Here is a 20,412-nt window from a genome sequence, read left to right on the forward strand (position 1 = left end):
TGTACATTACAAAGAAAAACATACATTTTAATCGAGTTTCAGAGCTGTCTGGCACTTCTGACATGACTTTTCAGCACTTCCTGTTTTTCTACAAATATCTTCTTGTCGTAGGGCAGATCTTACAGAGACACATCCAAAAATATCTTCTTGTTCCTGAGCAAATGATATCCAAGTCAAACACACAGAGAGAAGCCTGTTTGCAGGCCTCAGTTACACAATACATTTTATTTCACACATTATTAAACATACTTGAGCATAGCAATACAGATCCTTTAAGCATAGCATGAATATTTTCCAACAATAGACATGCTTTTCTATACTTCCATTTCGATGTCACTGGTCCAATAAAGGTCCTCCAAAACTTCCAAAGCGACCATTTTCCTCTTCTGAGACATTATAAATGACAGATGTTCGAGAAAAAACGACCACCGGAATCTATCTGAGCAGGAAGGAAGATAGCCACCTGTGTTTACGCACCTTTTAGATCCTCCAATTCTCAAGCAAATTATGTCTCTGGAGAAAGTGCTACAAAGACCTGCGATATATTTGTATTCTGGAAAGGTGTTTCTCTAGTTTCTATTGATACCAGACCTGGCGGGTTACTTCAAAACGAAAGATGTTTTTGTTCGCAGAGTCAGCCATGTTCGTAGGACCTTTAAATGTCATCGATTGTGTTTAAATTGATGCAAAACCAAAATTATTTTTGTAAAAAAAAGGCGACTTGTTTTAGAAACATGAAAGCCTCCTCATTCGAGGGAATTAGGAAAAAACTAATTTGACCAAGTTTGACCTATTTTAACAGACGCTGAAAAAATGGGCATGATATTGCTCATACGAGGACCAGTACTATCAGTCTTAACATGTTAAAACACATGTTGCATGGAGGAAGACTTACTTTTCTGTAGCAGACAACATCCTTAGTTCAGAAAATCTCAGATTATACACCTTACAATTAGTGATTTTAGTGGGAAAAAACACATTTTAGCTTGAAAATGACAACATATGAGTCATACCCCACAATTGTTTATGTGCACAAATTTGAAACTTGTCAAACTTTAACAAAAAGCAGCAATATGAAGTGAAGCTTTATGCTCTATTCAGTCAGCTCTCACTGTAAATCTGAGCACAGTTAAAGCTGCATCTTTAGGCACAGAAACTCATGAAAGAGTATAAAAACCACGACTAATAACACAATCCTATAAGACCCTTTATTGTGTACAGAAAATCCACCCAACATGACTGTTGTCAGGATGTCCATTTGTTTTTTGCCATACAGAGAGAAAACAAAAAATTACAGGATGGAGGCATTCCTAGAATGCAAATCTTGGCTCTTTAATATTTCACATTTCCTTTAAACATTTCAAGCCAAACAACAACCGAAACATTTTTTAGGCACCAATCACTCTTTTTCACACATCGAGCTTTGATCTGATGAGGTCGCATCAGATGACAGACTGCACCACCTGCGATAGTTTAAATGTTGCAGCTCCAACACATTTAGCAGCTGCTGTACCACAGATGATGAACCAAGCAGCACTTCCCTGAGCTTTCCCTGTTTACCACTATAAAAGACACAAAACTGACGCTTAAAGTGGCCATGAGGTCAAAACAAGTGGTTAAGAAATACTGTTTGTGCAGCTCCACAGGAATACAGATAGCTTTGCCAAATGGACAGTTAATCTGCATAAAAACTGTCTTTATCAGGAATGCGTGGCATTTAATCCTCACTTAATCTGTGAGGGTTGAAAGTCCTGGTCCTGCAGGAGTGGTTTGTTGTTCTGCACGGCAGCCATAGCCTGCAAGGATTCCCTCTGGATCTGCCGGGCTTTGTTGTATAAGAAGACTCCGATGAAGACCACAACAGTGCCAGTGGCGCCGAGGAGGGTGATATGGTTGCTGAACACGATGACGCTCAGCCAAACCGACAGGGCGTGTTTAACAGTACTGGCAACACTAAGGAAGAGGGAGAGTTGTCACTTCTGCATTTTAAATGTCAAGCACACCTACAGACACTACACAGAATAACAGCCCGTTCCCAGTTTTATGTTTACTTACGTTAATCCTGTCACAACCCAGTAAAACCATATCTACAATTCACTAAATTGCTCCAGTCTGCACAGGCCCAGAGTCATGGTTAGGCTGCCACCACAGTTTTAAACCACCTTGATGCATAGGCTTTGTGCATACTTAAAACACCCTCTCCCACATGTACTGTGGAGCCCACTTCAATCTTAATACTCTCCAGAGGACCTTGCCAAGACCCTACGAAGACTATCCAGGTTCTTTCTAATGTTTTCTTTTACATTGTAGCACCATCTTAATCCTGTGTGATCGGGTCAAATTAGCTAGAAGAGCAAGCAGTTTAACAATTAAGTTGAAAAACTGAAAACTGAAAAACAGTAAATTGAGCAGTGAGTCAGCAGCCAGACCATCAAGGTAATCGTATGTGTTGGATGTGACCATTGAGTTTCTCAGAATAACAATGTGTGTTTTTTGGTCTGTCCTCTGTTATTACAAAATGTCTGCTTAAGTCCAGAGCTAGAGATATTAAATAAATAACCACCATCTCCAAACATTCCTCCTGTATGTTTAACTATAATAATTGGCAGCAGCAAAGGCATTTTTCTCTTAGTGTCGAGTCAAATGAGTGACAGATTTTTTGCTTTAGATGGAAGTTAATTTACAGGGCCAAAAGCATCTTGTGAGAAAACTAACAGCAGACGGACTTAAAGAGTTTGAGTGGTGTGACAGATTCTTGCCTTCAAATAGCCTTTTCACATTGCTGTAGTTTCATTAAACCGTCACAAGTAATACATGGAATGATTAAGTGTAGAAAAGTGAGACTTTCAGCGGCTTCAGTTCACTGCCACTATGCTTTACGTAACTACTACACAGTTAACCAGTCTAAAGTATCCTGGTGACAGTTATCAGGACAAATGGGAATGATGGCCCCCAATGCAACAATGCTGGTTAGAACTGGATCACAAACTACATTGTATACATGAATGCAGCTTTCTCTTTTTTGTCACAAAAAGGTGTTCACCACTGTTGTAAATCACAGCCAGAATTGGTTTAACACTTGAATCCCTGGGTAGGGGGCTGGGCCGCAGGATCTCCAACCTACTTAACTCAGGCAACATTTCACCTGGCTCTCTTCAACTCGATGGGAGAAAAAAAATAAAAAAATCACAATACAGATGTTTGCTTTATTAACTCACATTATATCAGATATAATAGTGAGCCCAAATATAATTAAAAAGAGAAATGGACAAGTTTTTAAAAAGTTGATATAGACCTTTTAAAGTACAATCTGAAAAAGCCTTATGAGCTGACGTGCAGACTGTAGATCAACGATAACACTAAAGGTGACGACAGTTACCGCAGATAAGGGAATGACAGCAATGAATCAGGAAATTACAGAAATGTATTTTCTCCTTTATTTTCACTGCACGTTTCGTTCCTTAAGTTGTTTTTTCTCATTACTTTTAAAAGTAAAGGAAACAAATGTTTGACTTTTCGACAGCCTGAACAGATGGAGGTTTGTTTTCCATCTTAAAATTTTAACCAACTAGCAGAACCAGTCACCATATTTTTTATTCTTTCCCTTCCTCTTTGTCATAATATGGCAGTTTGGGTTATTAAGATTATATTACAGTCTACATTAGGAGGGGGTTTAAGTGAGAATATACAACCTGATATCTCAGGATTATTCCTAGCACCTTAACAAACTGCACTTGGACTTTGCAGTGCTGGAGATAACAGCGAACAAGTTCAGTGTCTGCCAGGTTTATCAGATAAAGTTGTTTATAAAGTGGTTAAAATTAACTTAAGTTTTAGATTAATTTAACTTAAAGCTGCTACAACACTCGGTGGATCCAAATTAACACAGTTCTGAGTGAGACGTTGTGCATATGGGCTACCTGAAAGTGACGGGGGAAATCCGTCCCATCAGGGCGTAGGCTGTGATGCTCTGCAGGTGGAACAGGCCGCCATCGCAAAGCAGCAAAAGGATAATGTCCTGGCTGAACAAGAACTTCTGTCCACCCTTTCCAACTGCTGGGATGTCCTGGAGAAAGAGTGGCAACCATCAATATCCAAATGCAAAACCAATGACATTATATACCTTTCAGACATTACGGTCCTAGTTTTAGTTATTGTATTACAAAGTACAGTTGGTCTGTCTTATCTGCTTATCAGTCATCAGCGAAGCACTTTGACCATTACCAATGTGCACCGAGCTGCTAAGCAATCAGAGCTGGACTACACTGCTTTGCACTATGTATCAGACCCCTTTTGTCACATTACAACCACAAGCTTCAATGTATCTTATTGAGATTTTATTTGAGTAATATTGTAGTAAAGGAAAAATATACAAGATTTTAATTTGATTTTACAAATAAAAATCAGAAAAGTGTGGCGAGCATTTCTATTCGCCCCCCTTTACTATGATAGCAGTAAATACAATCTAGCTGCCTTCAGAAGTCACATAATTACTAAACAGACTTTACCTGTATTTAATTTATTCTCAGTATAAATTCTGCTGTTCTTGTTAGAGAACATTAATAAACACACATCATGAAGACCAAGGAACAGAGCAGACAGATCAGGGAGAAAGTTGTGGAGGAGTTTAAAGCAGGGTTGGGTTATAAAGTAAAATCCTAAACTTTAAGTATTAAGTTCAGAATTTGGCAGGAATGTAAATCTAACAAGACAGATGTGGTAGAAAGTATCCAATCTGATTGAGCTTGAGCTATTCTGCAAAGAAGAATGGGCAAAAATGTCAGTCTCTAAATGTATCGAATGTCTTTTTTTCAAGGGTAAAATGATCCACTGAAGTTATCTGGACCACAGATAAGGCTCAGCAGGTTTTGATGTGGGGGCGTGGTGGCAGGAGACACCGCTATCTGTTCTGGTGAAGCTCTCTGTAATTCATCACCACACTGAGCCACGACTAAACACGCCGTTTCATGGTTGTATTGTTTAGTATGTTTTCAGGGAAATGTATGTGCATCAACAGCTGATTTTATGTGCTGATTTAAGATGTTATTATATAGCGCACCCTGCCTGCATGTAATACCAGCTTGGGAGAAGGTACTAAGAAAGCAGGCGGGTTGAGTGGAGTGGAGCCGGCCCAAGTAGAGCCCGTGGTCAATGGCTCAAAAGACCTGCACCCGTAATTGCAGCATCAGACGTCTGTGGATGCTCTGTGATAAAATGTAAAAGTTTAAGGGTCAAACTACTTTTGTATTGTTTTAATTAGAACGATTGGCTTTAGCTTAAAAGGGACTGTTAAATATTTAACTAGCTAGAACAACAACTGAGATCAAAATTAATGAGGGACTGCATGTTTACTTACCAGGAGGAACACCCAGGCAGGGATCAGCATAATGACAGCTGCTCCACTGGTGTAAAACTGCAGTTCCGGGGGGCTAAATTAAAAACACTTATTTAGTCTTTAAAACACACCAATGTTAAAAATTAGAAGATTTTTATTCTCCAACCTAAATCTGTATGTGTCTCCACTCAGCAGTTTCTTGGAGAAAACATTCTGCAGGCTGCCATCAAGAAATGTGCGGTTAGTAAAAGCCTTGACACTGTGGTGAAACGGGTGTGTGGAACGAGCGCTGAGGTACAGACCAGTCCATGATGTTGGTGGAGAGCGCGGCGCAGAACCCGAGCATGTTGAAGCTGATCTCTGAAGCTGTGCAGAGGGCCAGGCCGGCCATGACAGGAAACAGGGACAGGTTTACCCAGAGGCCTGCAAGTTGGAGAACAAACAGAAACAATGATGAGTCATTGCTGCTGTCAAGATGAAACCTGATTTTTTTCCTGGCTGCTCTGCTGGTGTCACCAGGCCTTAATGTTAAATGACGATTTCTGGCCAAGAGAACTGTATCATGGGATAATGTGGCATAGAGAAGCAGGCCTACTTTAGTTTGCATCTTTAAATTAATGGACGTCCCTGTCACCTACTCTCTGATCAAAGTTGTAGAGTTTGCACTTTTTACAATTTGGTCAACTGTCCACCAAAAGTTTCCTCTGCAGCTCTTGCACTGTGCCACTTTGCAGCCCAATGTCTTATACCAACATGCAAAACCAGGCATGGTTTTACACCAAATCTCTGGGGATCATAGGTTAGTAATACAGGGTCTAACAAATTAAATCTGATCATGTTCTGAAGTAAAAATGAGTGACACATCAGCCAAAACTAAAACTAAAAATGCATATTTCCTCACCTGTGTATTCTCCAAGGATCAACCTGGACATGATCACAGTAAAAATGGGTGCCGAGCTCTTCACCGTCTCAGCGAACGACACCGCCACATTCTTAAGACTCACTAATCCCAGAACCACAGTGGTAAACCTAACCAGAGCAGAGACAGTGAAGTTGCGTAACGTCTGATCTGCATTTCTAACAGTTGTAACAACACCTTAATGATGCACTCAACTGGTTTTGCAATTCAAAAGCAGTTAGTGGTTATCTGAATATGCACACTTTTACATGTCTTCAGTATTTCAGAGTATTCATGCGGTTCAAAAGACAAAGGTGTGCACCTCATTAGTCCAACAAACAGCATGATCATAATGAAGTTGGGTGGATATTCAGATCTCGACTTGTGCTGGTAGAGGCAGCAGGGAATGAACATCTTCAGGCAGCCTATGAGAGTGGTGGACAGCATCTGAACAGCACCTACAGGAGCATGAAGAATAAATGTAAAAAAATAAGCTATAGACGTTAATGGAGCTATTACTTACAACAAACTTTGTTAGAGAACAACTTTCACTGATTCAAAAACACTTCGAAAGTTTAGGAGTTCTTTTGTATATTACAACTGACACGTTACAGTACCTTGCAAGAGGTCTTCATAAACCTCAAATGTTTTCACAGTAACAACCTTCAGTGTATTTAGTGTTTTTTAAGGTTTTGTGATAGACTGACATAGCACATCATTGTGATGTTGTATACATCTCCCTTTACTCTGATATACCTAAATGAAACCCAGTGCAATCATTTGCCTTCAGAAGTCACCTAGTAAGAAGAAAGTGATTTTTTTTAAAGAAAGCCGCAGCTCGCGCAAGCCGTGTAAACAATGAGAATGTGGAAGAAGGTGTTCTGGTCAGATGAGAACAAAACTGAACTTTCTGGCCTACATGTAAAACACACCATGCCAAATCGCGGTGGTGGCCGCATTATGCTTCGGGGATGCTTTAATAGAATAAGAAGCTTCCAGCAGGACAACACCACCAAACACGCAGCCAGAACTACAATGTAACAGTTTAGTCTAAAGCATATTCATGTGCTAGAATGGCCCAGTCAAAGTCAAACTGAGGAGGCTGTGAGGCTTGACAATTGATGATCACATTTGCTCTCCATCAATCTCCATCTGACGGAGAAAGAAGGTAATTCATAAGAAATCCAGCAGCTCGTTGAAAAGTTTGATAAAAACATGAATGAAAACTGTTAACTTTTAAACTGTCAAAGCTCGTAACTGCAGTAGGATTCAAGTTCACCTCTGTCTTGGGTCAGAAAGGACAAATGTGCACTGAATTTGTCAACATAAAACACAAAACTGAAGGGAAAAATTTAGGCAATGTTGAAACCATTGATAAAAAAGCAGCATTCCTACCCAGCATGCTGGGCTCCCCCTCCAGTAGCGACAGGATATACTTGTTGAGAAACAGAGTGCAGAAGCTGAAGAAGTACCAGAGACCCAGGTAGGACATGGAGCGCCAGTTCCACACGCCGGACTCTGCCTCAATCACCGTGGTTTCTGTGACCGTTATCTTCAGCACCTGCTCCCCTGGCTGGCTCTCGCTCCGGGCCAGAACCACCCGCTCCTGCCGGGTGCGGAACGGCGACAGGAGGTGCAAGAATGTCTGCTTGGTTGGCTGTCTGTAGCCCTGCATTTCACCTTCTGACTTGGGGGAGCCCTCAAGGGCTAAAGAGTCAGGGAATGAGGGAGAACAGGAGCAGCTGATAAGTGGATTAGAGGGTCAGTCCATCTTCTGATGTGCCCAGGAAATGAGTCTCTCAAATCTGCCTGTAACACAATTAAAATCAGGAAAAATTCTTTGTAAACTGGAGTATTTTCTTGCGTAATCGGGTTTACCTGCTGGCCCTACATGTATCTGTTAGAGCAGCTCCACCCCCACTGCTGCAGCCAGAACATTACCATTAATCATAGGTACAGCAGCACAGCTTGTACTGTAACATCCAAATATTCCAATGCACCAAAACAATGCTTGCTGCTAATTACAGTGCCTTACAACATTATTCATATACCCTTAAGCTTCAAAGCTTAAGGGTATATGAATAATGTTGCAACCACAAACTTATACACACGTTGCAACCACAAACTTTATATTCTATTGGGGTTTTATGTAATGGACCAACACAAAGCAGTGCATATCTGCAATGCTGCAGGAAAAACATGAATGTTTTTATACATATTTTACAAAACAAATCTGGAAAGTGTGGCATGCCCTGAACACTTTGTTCTAACAGTGAAAAAAGGTAGTCACTGCATAAAGCTCCAGGGATGCTTTTTTATTTTAAACATGACATAGAAGATGGTCAGACTTCATGGGAAAATCGATGGAACTAGATAAGAAGCAATCCTTGATGAGCCCTGGGGCGGAGGTTCACTGGACAACGACCCTTAACCCATAGCCAGAGCTACAATGGAATGATTTAGATGAAAGCATATTCATGTGCTAGAATGGCCCAGTCAAAGTTCAGTCGTAAATTTAATTGAGAATCTGTGGCAAAACTTGAAAATTGAATCCATTCAATCTAAGTGTGCGCTATTTTCTGAAACATTTAGCATTTCTAGATGTGCAAGGCAGGCAGAAACATAACTCAAACGACTTGCAGCTGCAAGGTGGGTTTACAAAGTATGTATTTAAGGGGGCTGAATAAAAATACGCACTGCATTGTCAGATTTGTATCTGTGAAAAATGTGTAAAACGTGTGATTTGTTTTTCCTTTATAGACTACTTTCTATTGTTCTGTCACATTAAAACCTGAATAAAAACAGATTTTGGGTTGTGACAAGAACCCGTTCGAGAGTATGAATAATTTTGCAAAATAAAAGTCCGAAACATTTTTGTGTCGTTAACTCTACTAAAGTAGCTACAGGATATGAGTACTTTGCCATATTACTTTCTGTTTGTATTTACTAACCTTATCATACATATAAATCAGAATGCGATCAAGCTATTCAATATTGACTGACATCTGAGACACTAAATCAGGGCTCTGTGTGTGCTCTGTCAAAACAACAATGAAGTGAGTGGGCAGCAAAGCCTCGGTGACCCGTCCCCCCCTTGTCTTGTGTCATGATGTATGTTTGGATGGGTTGTATTGGAATTCTGATTTCCCCTCGGGGATCAATAAAGTATCTTTGAATTGAATTGAATTGATATTCCTATTACTAAATGAGAAATGTGCGCAGCTAGTCTCTTCTGGGTTTCAAAGCTTTAACAACAGAAAACAAAGTCTTACCTCTGGGTAAATCTGGACGCTCCAGCTTTAACTGAAAGTCACTGCAGGTCCAGCTGCTACTGTGGAGGTTTTCTAGATGAGGAAGCTGCACATCAACGTTAGCTTAGCTGGTGGTTGTTTTCTGTAACAAAGACAAGAGCCCGCTGAACAACAACCACTCGCCATGGTTGCATGTTACGCTACATTGGCCGAGGATTAACCAATCCAACCCAGGTCCCATGAGAAAACCTGACGCTCTCTGCAGTTAACAGGTAGTTTGACACCTTGAGACGTGGCTGCTAGCGTAAAGCACGCTGCGTAAAGCTAGCATTAAACAGCCACGAGACAGGAAGTGGTAGCATTTGAATTTACCTTTAAATTAGAATATCTACTCACAAATAGAAAGCTAACGAATTGAATACATACAATTTAATGTGCCACCTGAACATATTTTGCTCATAGTGAAAATTTGTAAACGACACTAATCGAGGCGCTTTTAATTTTCTAATTAGACCAACCCGCTTCCGGTATAGTTTAGACTAACTTGACTCAGCAGAAATGAGAAATATGGGTGAAATGACATGCCAAAAATCAAGAGCACACATTTTCACTTAAAGAGCAGGATTTCTGCTTGCACTCAAAACTAATGCTTGCGTTCAGAACATCTACTTTCTTTCACATATACTCTGTTCTCCCTCGAATCTTTGTTTCCACGCTCAGATTTAATGTTTATTGCACAGATATTTTCTCCTGCTTTCCTCCATCTCCCTTGTGCAAACTTGCTATAAAAACTGCAATTACAGGTCGGTCAGGATTATATTGGCTCCGTCTTAGATTGAAGTACTATCATCACCTAGCAACCGTTCCAGCCAATAGAATGACAACTGTCACTGCACGTAGGCAAACAAATTCCATTTTCTGCTGTGTGTGAGGAAAATACTTTTGAGTATAAAAGCAAGAAAGGTGTGACAAAGAAAGTTTGCTAAGTTTTAGCCCGGCACCATATGTTGATGACGTTTCTTATTAAAATAGATCTAGTTTATTTTTACTGGATTTATGTATGTTCCTAACACCTAGGGGGCAACATATTAACTCCATACATGTACTGAGTAAGCTAGGATTGTCAGAATGTACAGAATTTGTTCATCTGGGCTCTTCATGAAACTTTGAAAAAATCTTTAAAGACTGGAACTTTCTTACCAGGGTCCAGCTGTGCTGTTCAGGGAAAGTGTGACTGGTTCAGAAGCTACAAAAACCCCTTACCCCTTCGATTATATGAAATGCACAGGTCCTTCCTACTCTCATGTTCTTGGTAACAAAGCTGCAGCCCTGCATGTGAGCATCTGGAGGACTTCAGGAAGGAAGCAGAAAACAAAATACGAAAGCTCTCTTTGGGTTTGTCTGGGACACCTCAGACTTACTGCAGACAGGTGTTGTGTTAAAGTGGACTTGAGATCTGTTGCTAGGATACATTTTTTCCAGATTATGAAAATGCCAAAATAAAAAGAGGTGTGGAATTTGAACTAAAGTTCTTTGCTGTTGTGCAGATGTTTTTTATGTTGAATCTTTTGCATGTCATCTCGTCATCCATGCTGATGCTTCATAGCTTGGTCCCAGTCAGATGAAAAAGTGGTGGACCTGAACACAAGGCAGAATTGTAGCAGACACATGCAGATTCTCAATTAATTACAGACTGTTGCACAAACTATAGATAAAAATGTTTAATATTAAAGTCTGTTTAGGAGTTTGAACTGTATCTTATTAGCTATTAATACAATTTTCTATAATAAGTTTTGACTGAATTGGAAGTCAAGATAAACACGTTCACACAGTAAAGACTAAAAATATCCACTGCTGTCAAAAATAGCATTTTAATTGTTCTATAAAACATTTGTTTTAAAACAGAATTTTAAGCAGCCAAGACCAGCCAAGATCCAGACACCAGCTTCACTGAATTTAAGTTTGTTGACCTTGTGTGTGGTTTTAGAACCTGATCCGACAGGATCTGGTAACAAACAACAACAATTGCAATCACCCATCAGAAACCTAAATGCAGATTCTCAGGTTACCATTCTGTGTGAACAGGATAATACACAGCAGCAATTCAATCACAAATCCACACTGATGTCGACAAGCCAAATAGTTTATGCCAATGGCTTTATATACAGTACGCTGCTAAATACTCTCTGCTGCAAAGTAAACATGTCACATGTTTTCATGTTCATAAGCAGTTCCTTCTGAAAATGAGATACTCATAGATTTATCTTCATTCTCAAAAATAACTATATTCACCTTAAACGGGTTTAGAAGAGGATTAACCAAAGAAGTAGCTGCTGCTGCTTCTTCTTCTCCTTTGGTGGTTTGCTACATGCAGTAGACAGCTCTGGATGAGGAGATGTTGCGATCTACTGTAGCCACACAAGCAACCCCACTAGAAGGAAACAAGCACACCCCAACTAAGAGGCTGACCTCGCAGTTGCACACTGTCATTCCATTGGTTGGAACGGTGTTGGGAGATGATACCACTTCAATATGATTTGTGCAGAGAGCAAGTTTGACTGAGGAGAAAGCAGGAGGGGAAAATATTTGTGGAGAAGCATTAAATCTGAGAGCGGAAACAAAGATTTGAGTGAGAACAGAGTATATTTGAAAGAAAGCAGATGTTTTGAGTGCAAACATTACATATTTTTGAGAGGAGAATTAAATCCTGCTCTTAAATTAAAAATGTGTGCTCTTGCTTTTTGGCAAGTAACTTCCCCCATAGTGAAAATCAAAAGCTTGAAATTTGTTTGTGATTCTATTTTTTTTAATTGCCATTCTTAATTTGAATTAAAGTTTTATTTAATATTCAGATTAAATCACTATCTAAAAAGTCAACAGCAAGTATGATTTTGAGTTTTAACACAAGTACAATTATGATATTATAGTTCCACTAATTTACCACTAGAGAGTAGTAAAAGCGAGAGTCCAGTCCTTTAAAATTTATTTTTGCCCTGTTTTAGTCTATTTTGGTTTTATCTTCATAGTTTCTTCATTTTATTTATTTTTTTGATTATTATTTCTCCCAAAACACTTAAAATATAGAATAAGAATAAGAAAAACTAGCATAAGAAACACATTGTTGGAAAAGCAAAAGTGTAAAATCCTGATGATACAGTTGCAACTCAGCCATATCAAATATAATTAAAAAGGTAATTTATTTCAGTAATTTAGTTAAACTCATATATTGTACAGATTTGCTACACACAGTGTTTACTTCTGACAATTTTGATGATCATGACTTACAGCTAAAGAAAACCTAATACTCAGTTGTCAGAAAATTTCAGTATTACTTAAGAGCAATAAAAGAAATGTTATGTTGTGGTCTGCACACTCACGGGGGAGACTGCTGACTTGATAGTTGTTTCACAAACAGTCTTTGGCACTCTTAACATAGAGAGTAAGCCACAAAATGTCATTGCTGAAGAAGATGGCTGGTCACAGAGTTCCTCATCAAGGTATATTAATGAAAAGTTGAGTGGAAAGAAAAAGTGTTTTCAAGAGTTTGGGTAGTAATGTAGCAGGATGTCTGAGCAGATCCAGAACACAGCCAACCAGGCAGTTGTAGGATACATTTGTTTTATCTTGAAAAGCATTAAAGCATCCAAAATACACTCACCAGCCACTTTATTAGGTACACCTTGCTAGTACCGGGTTGGACCCCCTTTTGCCTTCAGAACTGCCTTAATCCTTTGTGGCATACAGGTCCTTCTCAAAATATTAGCATATTGTGATAAAGTTCATTATTTTCCATAATGTCATAATGAAAATTTAACATTCATATATTTTAGATTCATTGCACACTAACTGAAATATTTCAGGTCTTTTATTGTCTTCATACGGATGATTTTGGCATACAGCTCATGAAAACTCAAAATTCCTATCTCACAAAATTAGCATATTTCAACCGACCAATAAAAGAAAAGTGTTTTTAATACAAAAAACGTCAACCTTCAAATAATCATGTACAGTTATGCACTCAATACTTGGTCGGGAATCCTTTTGCAGAAATGACTGCTTCAATGCGGCGTGGCATGGAGGCAACAGCCTGTGGCACTGCTGAGGTGTTATGGAGGCCCAGGATGCTTCGATAGCGGCCTTTAGCTCATCCAGAGTGTTGGGTCTTGAGTCTCTCAACGTTCTCTTCACAATATCCCACAGATTCTCTATGGGGTTCAGGTCAGGAGAGTTGGCAGGCCAATTGAGCACAGTGATACCATGGTCAGTAAACCATTTACCAGTGGTTTTGGCACTGTGAGCAGGTGCCAGGTCGTGCTGAAAAATGAAATCTTCATCTCCATAAAGCTTTTCAGCAGATGGAAGCATGAAGTGCTCCAAAATCTCCTGATAGCTAGCTGCATTGACCCTGCCCTTGATAAAACACAGTGGACCAACACCAGCAGCTGACACGGCACCCCGGACCATCACTGACTGTGGGTACTTGACACTGGACTTCTGGCATTTTGGCATTTCCTTCTCCCCAGTCTTCCTCCAGACTCTGGCACCTTGATTTCCGAATGACATGCAGAATTTGCTTTCATCCAAAAAAAGTACTTTGGACCACTGAGCAACAGTCCGGTGCTGTTTCTCTGTAGCCCAGGTCAGGCGCTTCTGCCGCTGTTTCTGGTTCAAAAGTGGCTTGACCTGGGGAATGAGGCACCTGTAGCCCATTTCCTGCACACGCCTGTGCACGGTGGCTCTGGATGTTTCTACTCCAGACTCAGTCCACTGCTTCCGCAGGTCCCCCAAGGTCTGGAATCGGCCCTTCTCCACAATCTTCCTCAGGGTCCGGTCACCTCTTCTCGTTGTGCAGCGTTTTCTGCCACACTTTTTCCTTCCCACAGACTTCCCACTGAGGTGCCTTGATACAGCACTCTGGGAACAGCCTATTGGTTCAAAAATTTCTTTCTGTGTCTTACCCTCTTGCTTGAGGGTGTCAATAGTGGCCTTCTGGACAGCAGTCAGGTCAGCAGTCTTACCCATGATTGGGGTTTTGAGTGATGAACCAGGCTGGGAGTTTTAAAGGCCTCAGGAATCTTTTGCAGATGTTTAGAGTTAACTCGTTGATTCAGATGATGAGGTTCATAGCTCGTTTAGAGACCCTTTTAATGATATGCTAATTTTGTGAGATAGGAATTTTGGGTTTTCATGAGCTGTATGCCAAAATCATCCATATTAAGACAATAAAAGACCTGAAATATTTCAGTTAGTGTGCAATGAATCTAAAATATATGAATGTTAAATTTTCATCATGACATTATGGAAAATAATGAACTTTATCACAATATGCTAATATTTTGAGAAGGACCTATACATTCAACAAGGTACTGGAAACATTCCTCAGAGAGTTTGGTCCATATTGACATGACCGCATCACATAGATGCTGCAGATTTGTCGGCTGCACATCCATGATGTGAATCTCCCGTTCCACCACATCCCAAAGGTGCTCTATAGGATTGAGATCTGGTGACTGTAGAGGCCATTTGAGTCCAGTGAACTCATTGCCAAGTTCAAGAAACCAGTCAGAGATGATTCGTGCTTTATGACATGGCATGTTATCTTGCTGTAAGTAACCATCAGAAGATGGGTATACGCTGTTCATAAAGGGATGGACATGGTCAGCAACAATACTCAGGTAGGCTGTGGCGTTGACACGATGCTCAATTGGTACTAAGGGACCCAAAGTGTGCCAAGAAAATATCCTCCACACCATTACACCACCACCAGCAGCCTGAACCATTGATACAACGCAGGATGGATCCATGCTTTCATGTAGTTGAAGCCAAATTCTGACCCTACCATCTGAATGTTGCAGCAGAAATCTAGACTCATCAGACCAGGCAACGTTTTTCCAATCTGCTGTGGTCCAATTTTGGTGAGCCTGTGCGAACTGTAGCCTCAGTTTCCTGTTCTTAGCTGACAGGAGTGGCACCCGGTGTGGTCTTCTGCTGCTGTAGCCCATCCACCTAAAGGTTCGATGTGTTGTGCGTTCAGAGATGCTCTTCTGTATGCCTTGGTTGTAACGAGTGGTTATTTGAGTTACTGTTGCCATTCTATGAGCTTGAACCAGTCTGGCCATTTTCCTCTGACCTTTGGCATCAACAAGACATTTGCGCCCACAGAACTGCTGCTCACTGGATATTTTCTCTTTTTAAAACCATTCTATGTAAACCCCATTCTAATGCTTGGTTTGAACTGCAGCAGATCGTCTTGACCATGTCTACATGCCTAAATGCATTGAGTTGCTGCCACGTGATTGGCTGATTGGCCGGTGAGTGTATATTAGTATATTCAGGCACAAAAACCTTTTGCCAAGACAGTTGCTTCAGTTCTTTATTTTCTGCTAAAGCATTTCTATTTGTATAGAACTGCAGCCGTTTCAACCAAGATCTTGAACTGATGTTTATGGTTAGACTGTAATGTAGTCAGGTCATGCAAAATGTTCACAATGAGGGAAAGGTACTGAAAGTGAATGTGTGATGAAAACACACTGATGGATAATCTTGGTCATTCATTTAGTCTCAATCACATTAATGAATTCAGAGCTGAGTGATTGAATCAAGCCTGTATCAGGCATGATAGATGCTTCACGCTGCTCTTCAAACAAGGGCTCAGTGGACTTTATTGCCTTTTTATTTTTGCTTTAATGTGCATACCCTATACTATTGTGCTGAATTGCAATACATCTTCCACATATGCCTCACTACTGATTGTTTTGAGGCTAAACGGTTCTGCTTCTAAGTGATTTATTTCATTAGTTTTCACAAAACAGTCAAACAGCCTCTAATTACAATGGTTCAAACTTATTACTGCCTCTCCAGGGTTATGTCTTTCCCACGATCACCAGATGTTTGCTCTGATATTTTTATCTAAGGATTGAAAACCTGCTTCAGTAAAGGTTAAATAAGCTGCTGTCAACTGAAACATTTTATTCACTGCTGCACTTTTTCAAATCATTCCATATTATTTAATGGCTTCTGGTTAATTTTGACCCAAGTAAATAAAATGCCTCATAATAAACATCTGTACAAGAATCTTAAAGTATGCATATTTACATAGATAATAGAAGGATTAATCCTTAATTATTATTTCTGAAAACTGGGAAAGTACACTTTTTGAGGTTGTATACTTTTTGCTATTGCAGAAGAGCATCTACTGTAATATTACTCAATGCCATGCCTTGTTTTATCTTAGACTAGAAAACATGACAACCTTGTTTATTTAATTACATTTTATTGGAATTAAACATGAAAATTACATTCTTGAACTGTTCTGGCACACTAACATAACCATTTAAAACCATAATGCAAAGAAGAGAGGCAGCCATTCCACCCACTTGTTCCAGACATCGCTGATTCCTGCAAGTTTGTCAATGGCATGAAGTTTAATCACTGTCTATTTGGTGTGGACCATTTCAATGACATGGCAACACAAGATATTTATCTTCTTGTTGCCTTCCAATGGCTAAAAGCAGTCTCACCTTGGGACCTGTACACATCAGCCAGTTTGAGAAGCCCCATGTAAGAACAGGGTTGTTTTATTTATGCAATTAAGCCAAAAAATATTCATAACCTTGGTAGATTAAGGTTTCAAGTAATATTTTAGTTTTTCCAAGAAGTTTCTTCTAACTGGAAGCATTTTTAACATTTTGGTCTGGCCCAACCAAAGTCCTTACTTGAATGTGATAGTCTGTGGAGGGAGCTAGAGATTAGGGGGATGGCAAGGAGGCCTTCCATCATCAAAAACAAATCATCGCCAAAGATAAGCTGTAATTAATTTTACAAACAATGCTTTGTAGCATACAGCCATTTCTCTCATTTACCCCATGCATTTTCAAGGATAAGCAACTTTTTTAACCAACAAGGATTTACACACATACAGGATTTTGTTTTACATTTTTGTCAACAGTTTTTTAAATTGTGTGAAGCAGGGCAGGGCTTGGGGAAAATATTTAGAAATGCACAGAAAAAGAAATTCTCTGGTGATGTAGGCATTGGTGGCATAGGGACAGCGTTTTGTCTGTATGAAACGATTCAAATATTTTTATAAAAATGTGTCCCAATAGTGGAGATGCTGGGAAACAAAAAAACTGGAAAAAAATACAAAAAGTTTAAGCAATTTGATTCTATGCATCACATAGAATTTTGTTTAAAATCTGTGCTCTAATTGTACTGCTTCTCTGTGTCCTCTAGGGGGCAGCAGCCCCTCTGGGTGGTGGAGAAGGGACAGATACAAAAGAAAAAACGTAAAGAAGAGTTTTTCCTGTCGCCGTTGAAGAGAGCTTGAGTGGCTCGGAGGTGGTGACGGAGGTTAAATCAGGTCGCAGGAATGTAAAGTCCGGGTTCGTTCACAGGAAATGGACGAGATCAGGTCAGCTTGTCCACTCATCCATTTATTTAAAATTTGTGTCAAGACGTCGCCTGCTAATGAAGAAAAACTGTTTGGAGATCAGTGGATGTTGTTTTTTGGCAGAGTGTTGGGTCTTGAGTCTCTCAACGTTCTCTTCACAATATCCCACAGATTCTCTATGGGGTTCAGGTCAGGAGAGTTGGCAGGCCAATTGAGCACAGTGATACCATGGTCAGTAAACCATTTACCAGTGGTTTTGGCACTGTGAGCAGGTGCCAGGTCGTGCTGAAAAATGAAATCTTCATCTCCATAAAGCTTTTCAGCAGATGGAAGCATGAAGTGCTCCAAAATCTCCTGATAGCTAGCTGCATTGACCCTGCCCTTGATAAAACACAGTGGACCAACACCAGCAGCTGACACGGCACCCCAGACCATCACTGACTGTGGGTACTTGACACTGGACTTCTGGCATTTTGGCATTTCCTTCTCCCCAGTCTTCCTCCAGACTCTGGTACCTTGATTTCCGAATGACATGCAGAATTTGCTTTCATCCAAAAAAAGTACTTTGGACCACTGAGCAACAGTCTGGTGCTGCTTCTCTGTAGCCCAGGTCAGGCGTTCTGCCGCTGTTTCTGGTTCAAAAGTGGCTTGACCTGAGGAATGCGGCACCTGTAGCCCATTTCCTGCACACGCCTGTTCACGGTGGCTCTGGATGTTTCTACTCCAGACTCAGTCCACTGCTTCCGCAGGTCCCCCAAGGTCTGGAATTGGCCCTTCTCCACAATCTTCCTCAGGGTCCGGTCACCTCTTCTCGATGTGCAGCGTTTTTTGCCACACTTTTTCCTTCCCACAGACTTCCCACTGAGGTGCCTTGATACAGCACTCTGGGAACAGCCTATTCGTTCAGAAATTTCTTTCTGTGTCTTACCCTCTTGCTTGAGGGTGTCAATAGTGGCCTTCTGGACAGCAGTCAGGTCGGCAGTCTTATCCATGATTGGGGTTTTGAGTGATGAACCAGGCTGGGAGTTTTAAAGGCCTCAGGAATCTTTTGCAGGTGTTTAGAGTTAACTCGTTGATTCAGATGATTAGGTTCATAGCTCGTTTAGAGACCCTTTTAATGATATGCTAATTTTGTGAGATAGGAATTTTGGGTTTTCATGAGCTGTATGCCAAAATCATCCGTATTAAGACAATAAAAGACCTGAAATATTTCAGTTAGTGTGCAATGAATCTAAAATATATGAATGTTAAATTTTCATCATGACATTATGGAAAATAATGAACTTTATCACAATATGCTAATATTTTGAGAAGGACCTGTAGATTCAACAAGGTACTGGAAACATTCCTCAGAGAGTTTGGTCCATATTGACATGACCGCATCACATAGATGCTGCAGATTTGTCGGCTGCACATCCATGATGTGAATCTCCCATTCCACCACATCCCAAAGGTGCTCTATAGGATTGAGATCTGGTGACTGTAGAGGCCATTTGAGTCCAGTGAACTCATTGCCAAGTTCAAGAAACCAGTCAGAGATGATTCGTGCTTTATGACATGGCACATTATCTTGCTGTAAGTAACCATCAGAAGATGGGTATACGCTGTTCATAAAGGGATGGACATGGTCAGCAACAATACTCAGGTAGGCTGTGGCGTTGACACGATGCTCAATTGGTACTAAGGGACCCAAAGTGTGCCAAGAAAATATCCTCCACACCATTACACCACCACCAGCAGCCTGAACCGTTGATACAACGCAGGATGGATCCATGCTTTCATGTTGTTGAAGCCAAATTCTGACCCTACCATCTGAATGTTGCAGCAGAAATCTAGACTCATCAGACCAGGCAAAGTTTTTCCAATCTGCTGTTGTCCAATTTTGGTGAGCCTGTGCGAACTGTAGCCTCAGTTTCCTGTTCTTAGCTGACAGGAGTGGCACCCGGTGTGGTCTTCTGCTGCTGTAGCCCATCCACCTAAAGGTTCGATGTGTTGTGCGTTCAGAGATGCTCTTCTGTATGCCTTGGTTGTAACGAGTGGTTATTTGAGTTACTGTTGCCATTCTATGAGCTTGAACCAGTCTGGCCATTTTCCTCTGACCTTTGGCATCAACAAGACATTTGCGCCCACAGAACTGCTGCTCACTGGATATTTTCTCTTTTTAAAACCATTCTATGTAAACCCCATTCTGATGCTTGGTTTGAACTGCAGCAGATCGTCTTGACCATGTCTGCATGCCTAAATGCATTGAGTTGCTGCCACGTGATTGGCTGATTGGCCGGTGAGTGTATATTAGTATATTCAGGCACAAAAACCTTTTGCCAAGACAGTTGCTTCAGTTCTTTATTTTCTGCTAAAGCATTTCTATTTGTATAGAACTGCAGCCGTTTCAACCAAGATCTTGAACTGATGTTTATGGTTAGACTGTAATGTAGTCAGGTCATGCAAAATGTTCACAATGAGGGAAAGGTACTGAAAGTGAATGTGTGATGAAAACACACTGATGGATAATCTTGGTCATTCATTTAGTCTCAATCAC

The 20,412-nt window shown here is 40.4% G+C and overlaps 2 protein-coding genes across 3 annotated transcripts in view; one reads left to right on the plus strand and one right to left on the minus strand.

Moving 5' to 3' along the window:
- Nucleotides 1-1,194: 1,194 nt before the first annotated feature.
- On the minus strand, nucleotides 1,195-9,642 carry LOC124858247 (solute carrier family 35 member E2A-like). 2 transcript variants are annotated; one of them, XM_047351286.1, is made up of 10 exons: nucleotides 9,506-9,642; nucleotides 8,112-8,156; nucleotides 7,629-8,042; nucleotides 6,556-6,691; nucleotides 6,237-6,364; nucleotides 5,638-5,758; nucleotides 5,502-5,555; nucleotides 5,357-5,429; nucleotides 3,921-4,066; nucleotides 1,195-1,953 (listed from the first exon to the last, which is right to left on the minus strand). In XM_047351286.1, exons 3-10 carry the CDS (start codon nucleotides 7,906-7,908, stop codon nucleotides 1,725-1,727), a joined length of 1,167 nt encoding a protein of 388 aa, XP_047207242.1. In that variant the 5' UTR covers nucleotides 7,909-8,042; nucleotides 8,112-8,156; nucleotides 9,506-9,642; the 3' UTR covers nucleotides 1,195-1,724. The 2 variants fall into 2 exon arrangements, with proteins under 2 accessions (XP_047207242.1, XP_047206494.1); XM_047350538.1 differs by lacking the exon at nucleotides 8,112-8,156 and having other exon boundaries at nucleotides 9,506-9,639.
- LOC124859363 overlaps nucleotides 9,619-20,412 on the plus strand; it is a 32,782-nt gene continuing 21,988 nt past the window's right edge. The window contains exons 1-2 of the mRNA XM_047353150.1: nucleotides 9,619-9,756; nucleotides 17,717-17,894. The gene's annotated coding sequence lies outside the window, so the exon portion shown is untranslated. The remainder of the gene's footprint in view (nucleotides 9,757-17,716; nucleotides 17,895-20,412) is intronic.

Source organism: Girardinichthys multiradiatus, chromosome 1 (assembly GCF_021462225.1).
Source record: "Girardinichthys multiradiatus isolate DD_20200921_A chromosome 1, DD_fGirMul_XY1, whole genome shotgun sequence".
NCBI classification, from domain to species: Eukaryota; Metazoa; Chordata; class Actinopteri; order Cyprinodontiformes; family Goodeidae; genus Girardinichthys; species Girardinichthys multiradiatus.

Excerpts from the sequence above, each read along its gene's own strand:
- LOC124858247 (XM_047351286.1), bottom strand. The coding sequence starts at position 7,908 with ATGCAGGGCTACAGACAGCCAACCAAGCAGACATTCTTGCACCTCCTG. Across the intron at positions 6,365-6,555 it reads CTGTTTGTTGGACTAATGAG|GTTTACCACTGTGGTTCTGG; the intron begins GTGCACACCTTT and ends TGCTCTGGTTAG. Across the intron at positions 4,067-5,356 it reads CTGCCTGGGTGTTCCTCCTG|GACATCCCAGCAGTTGGAAA; the intron begins GTAAGTAAACAT and ends CTCTTTCTCCAG.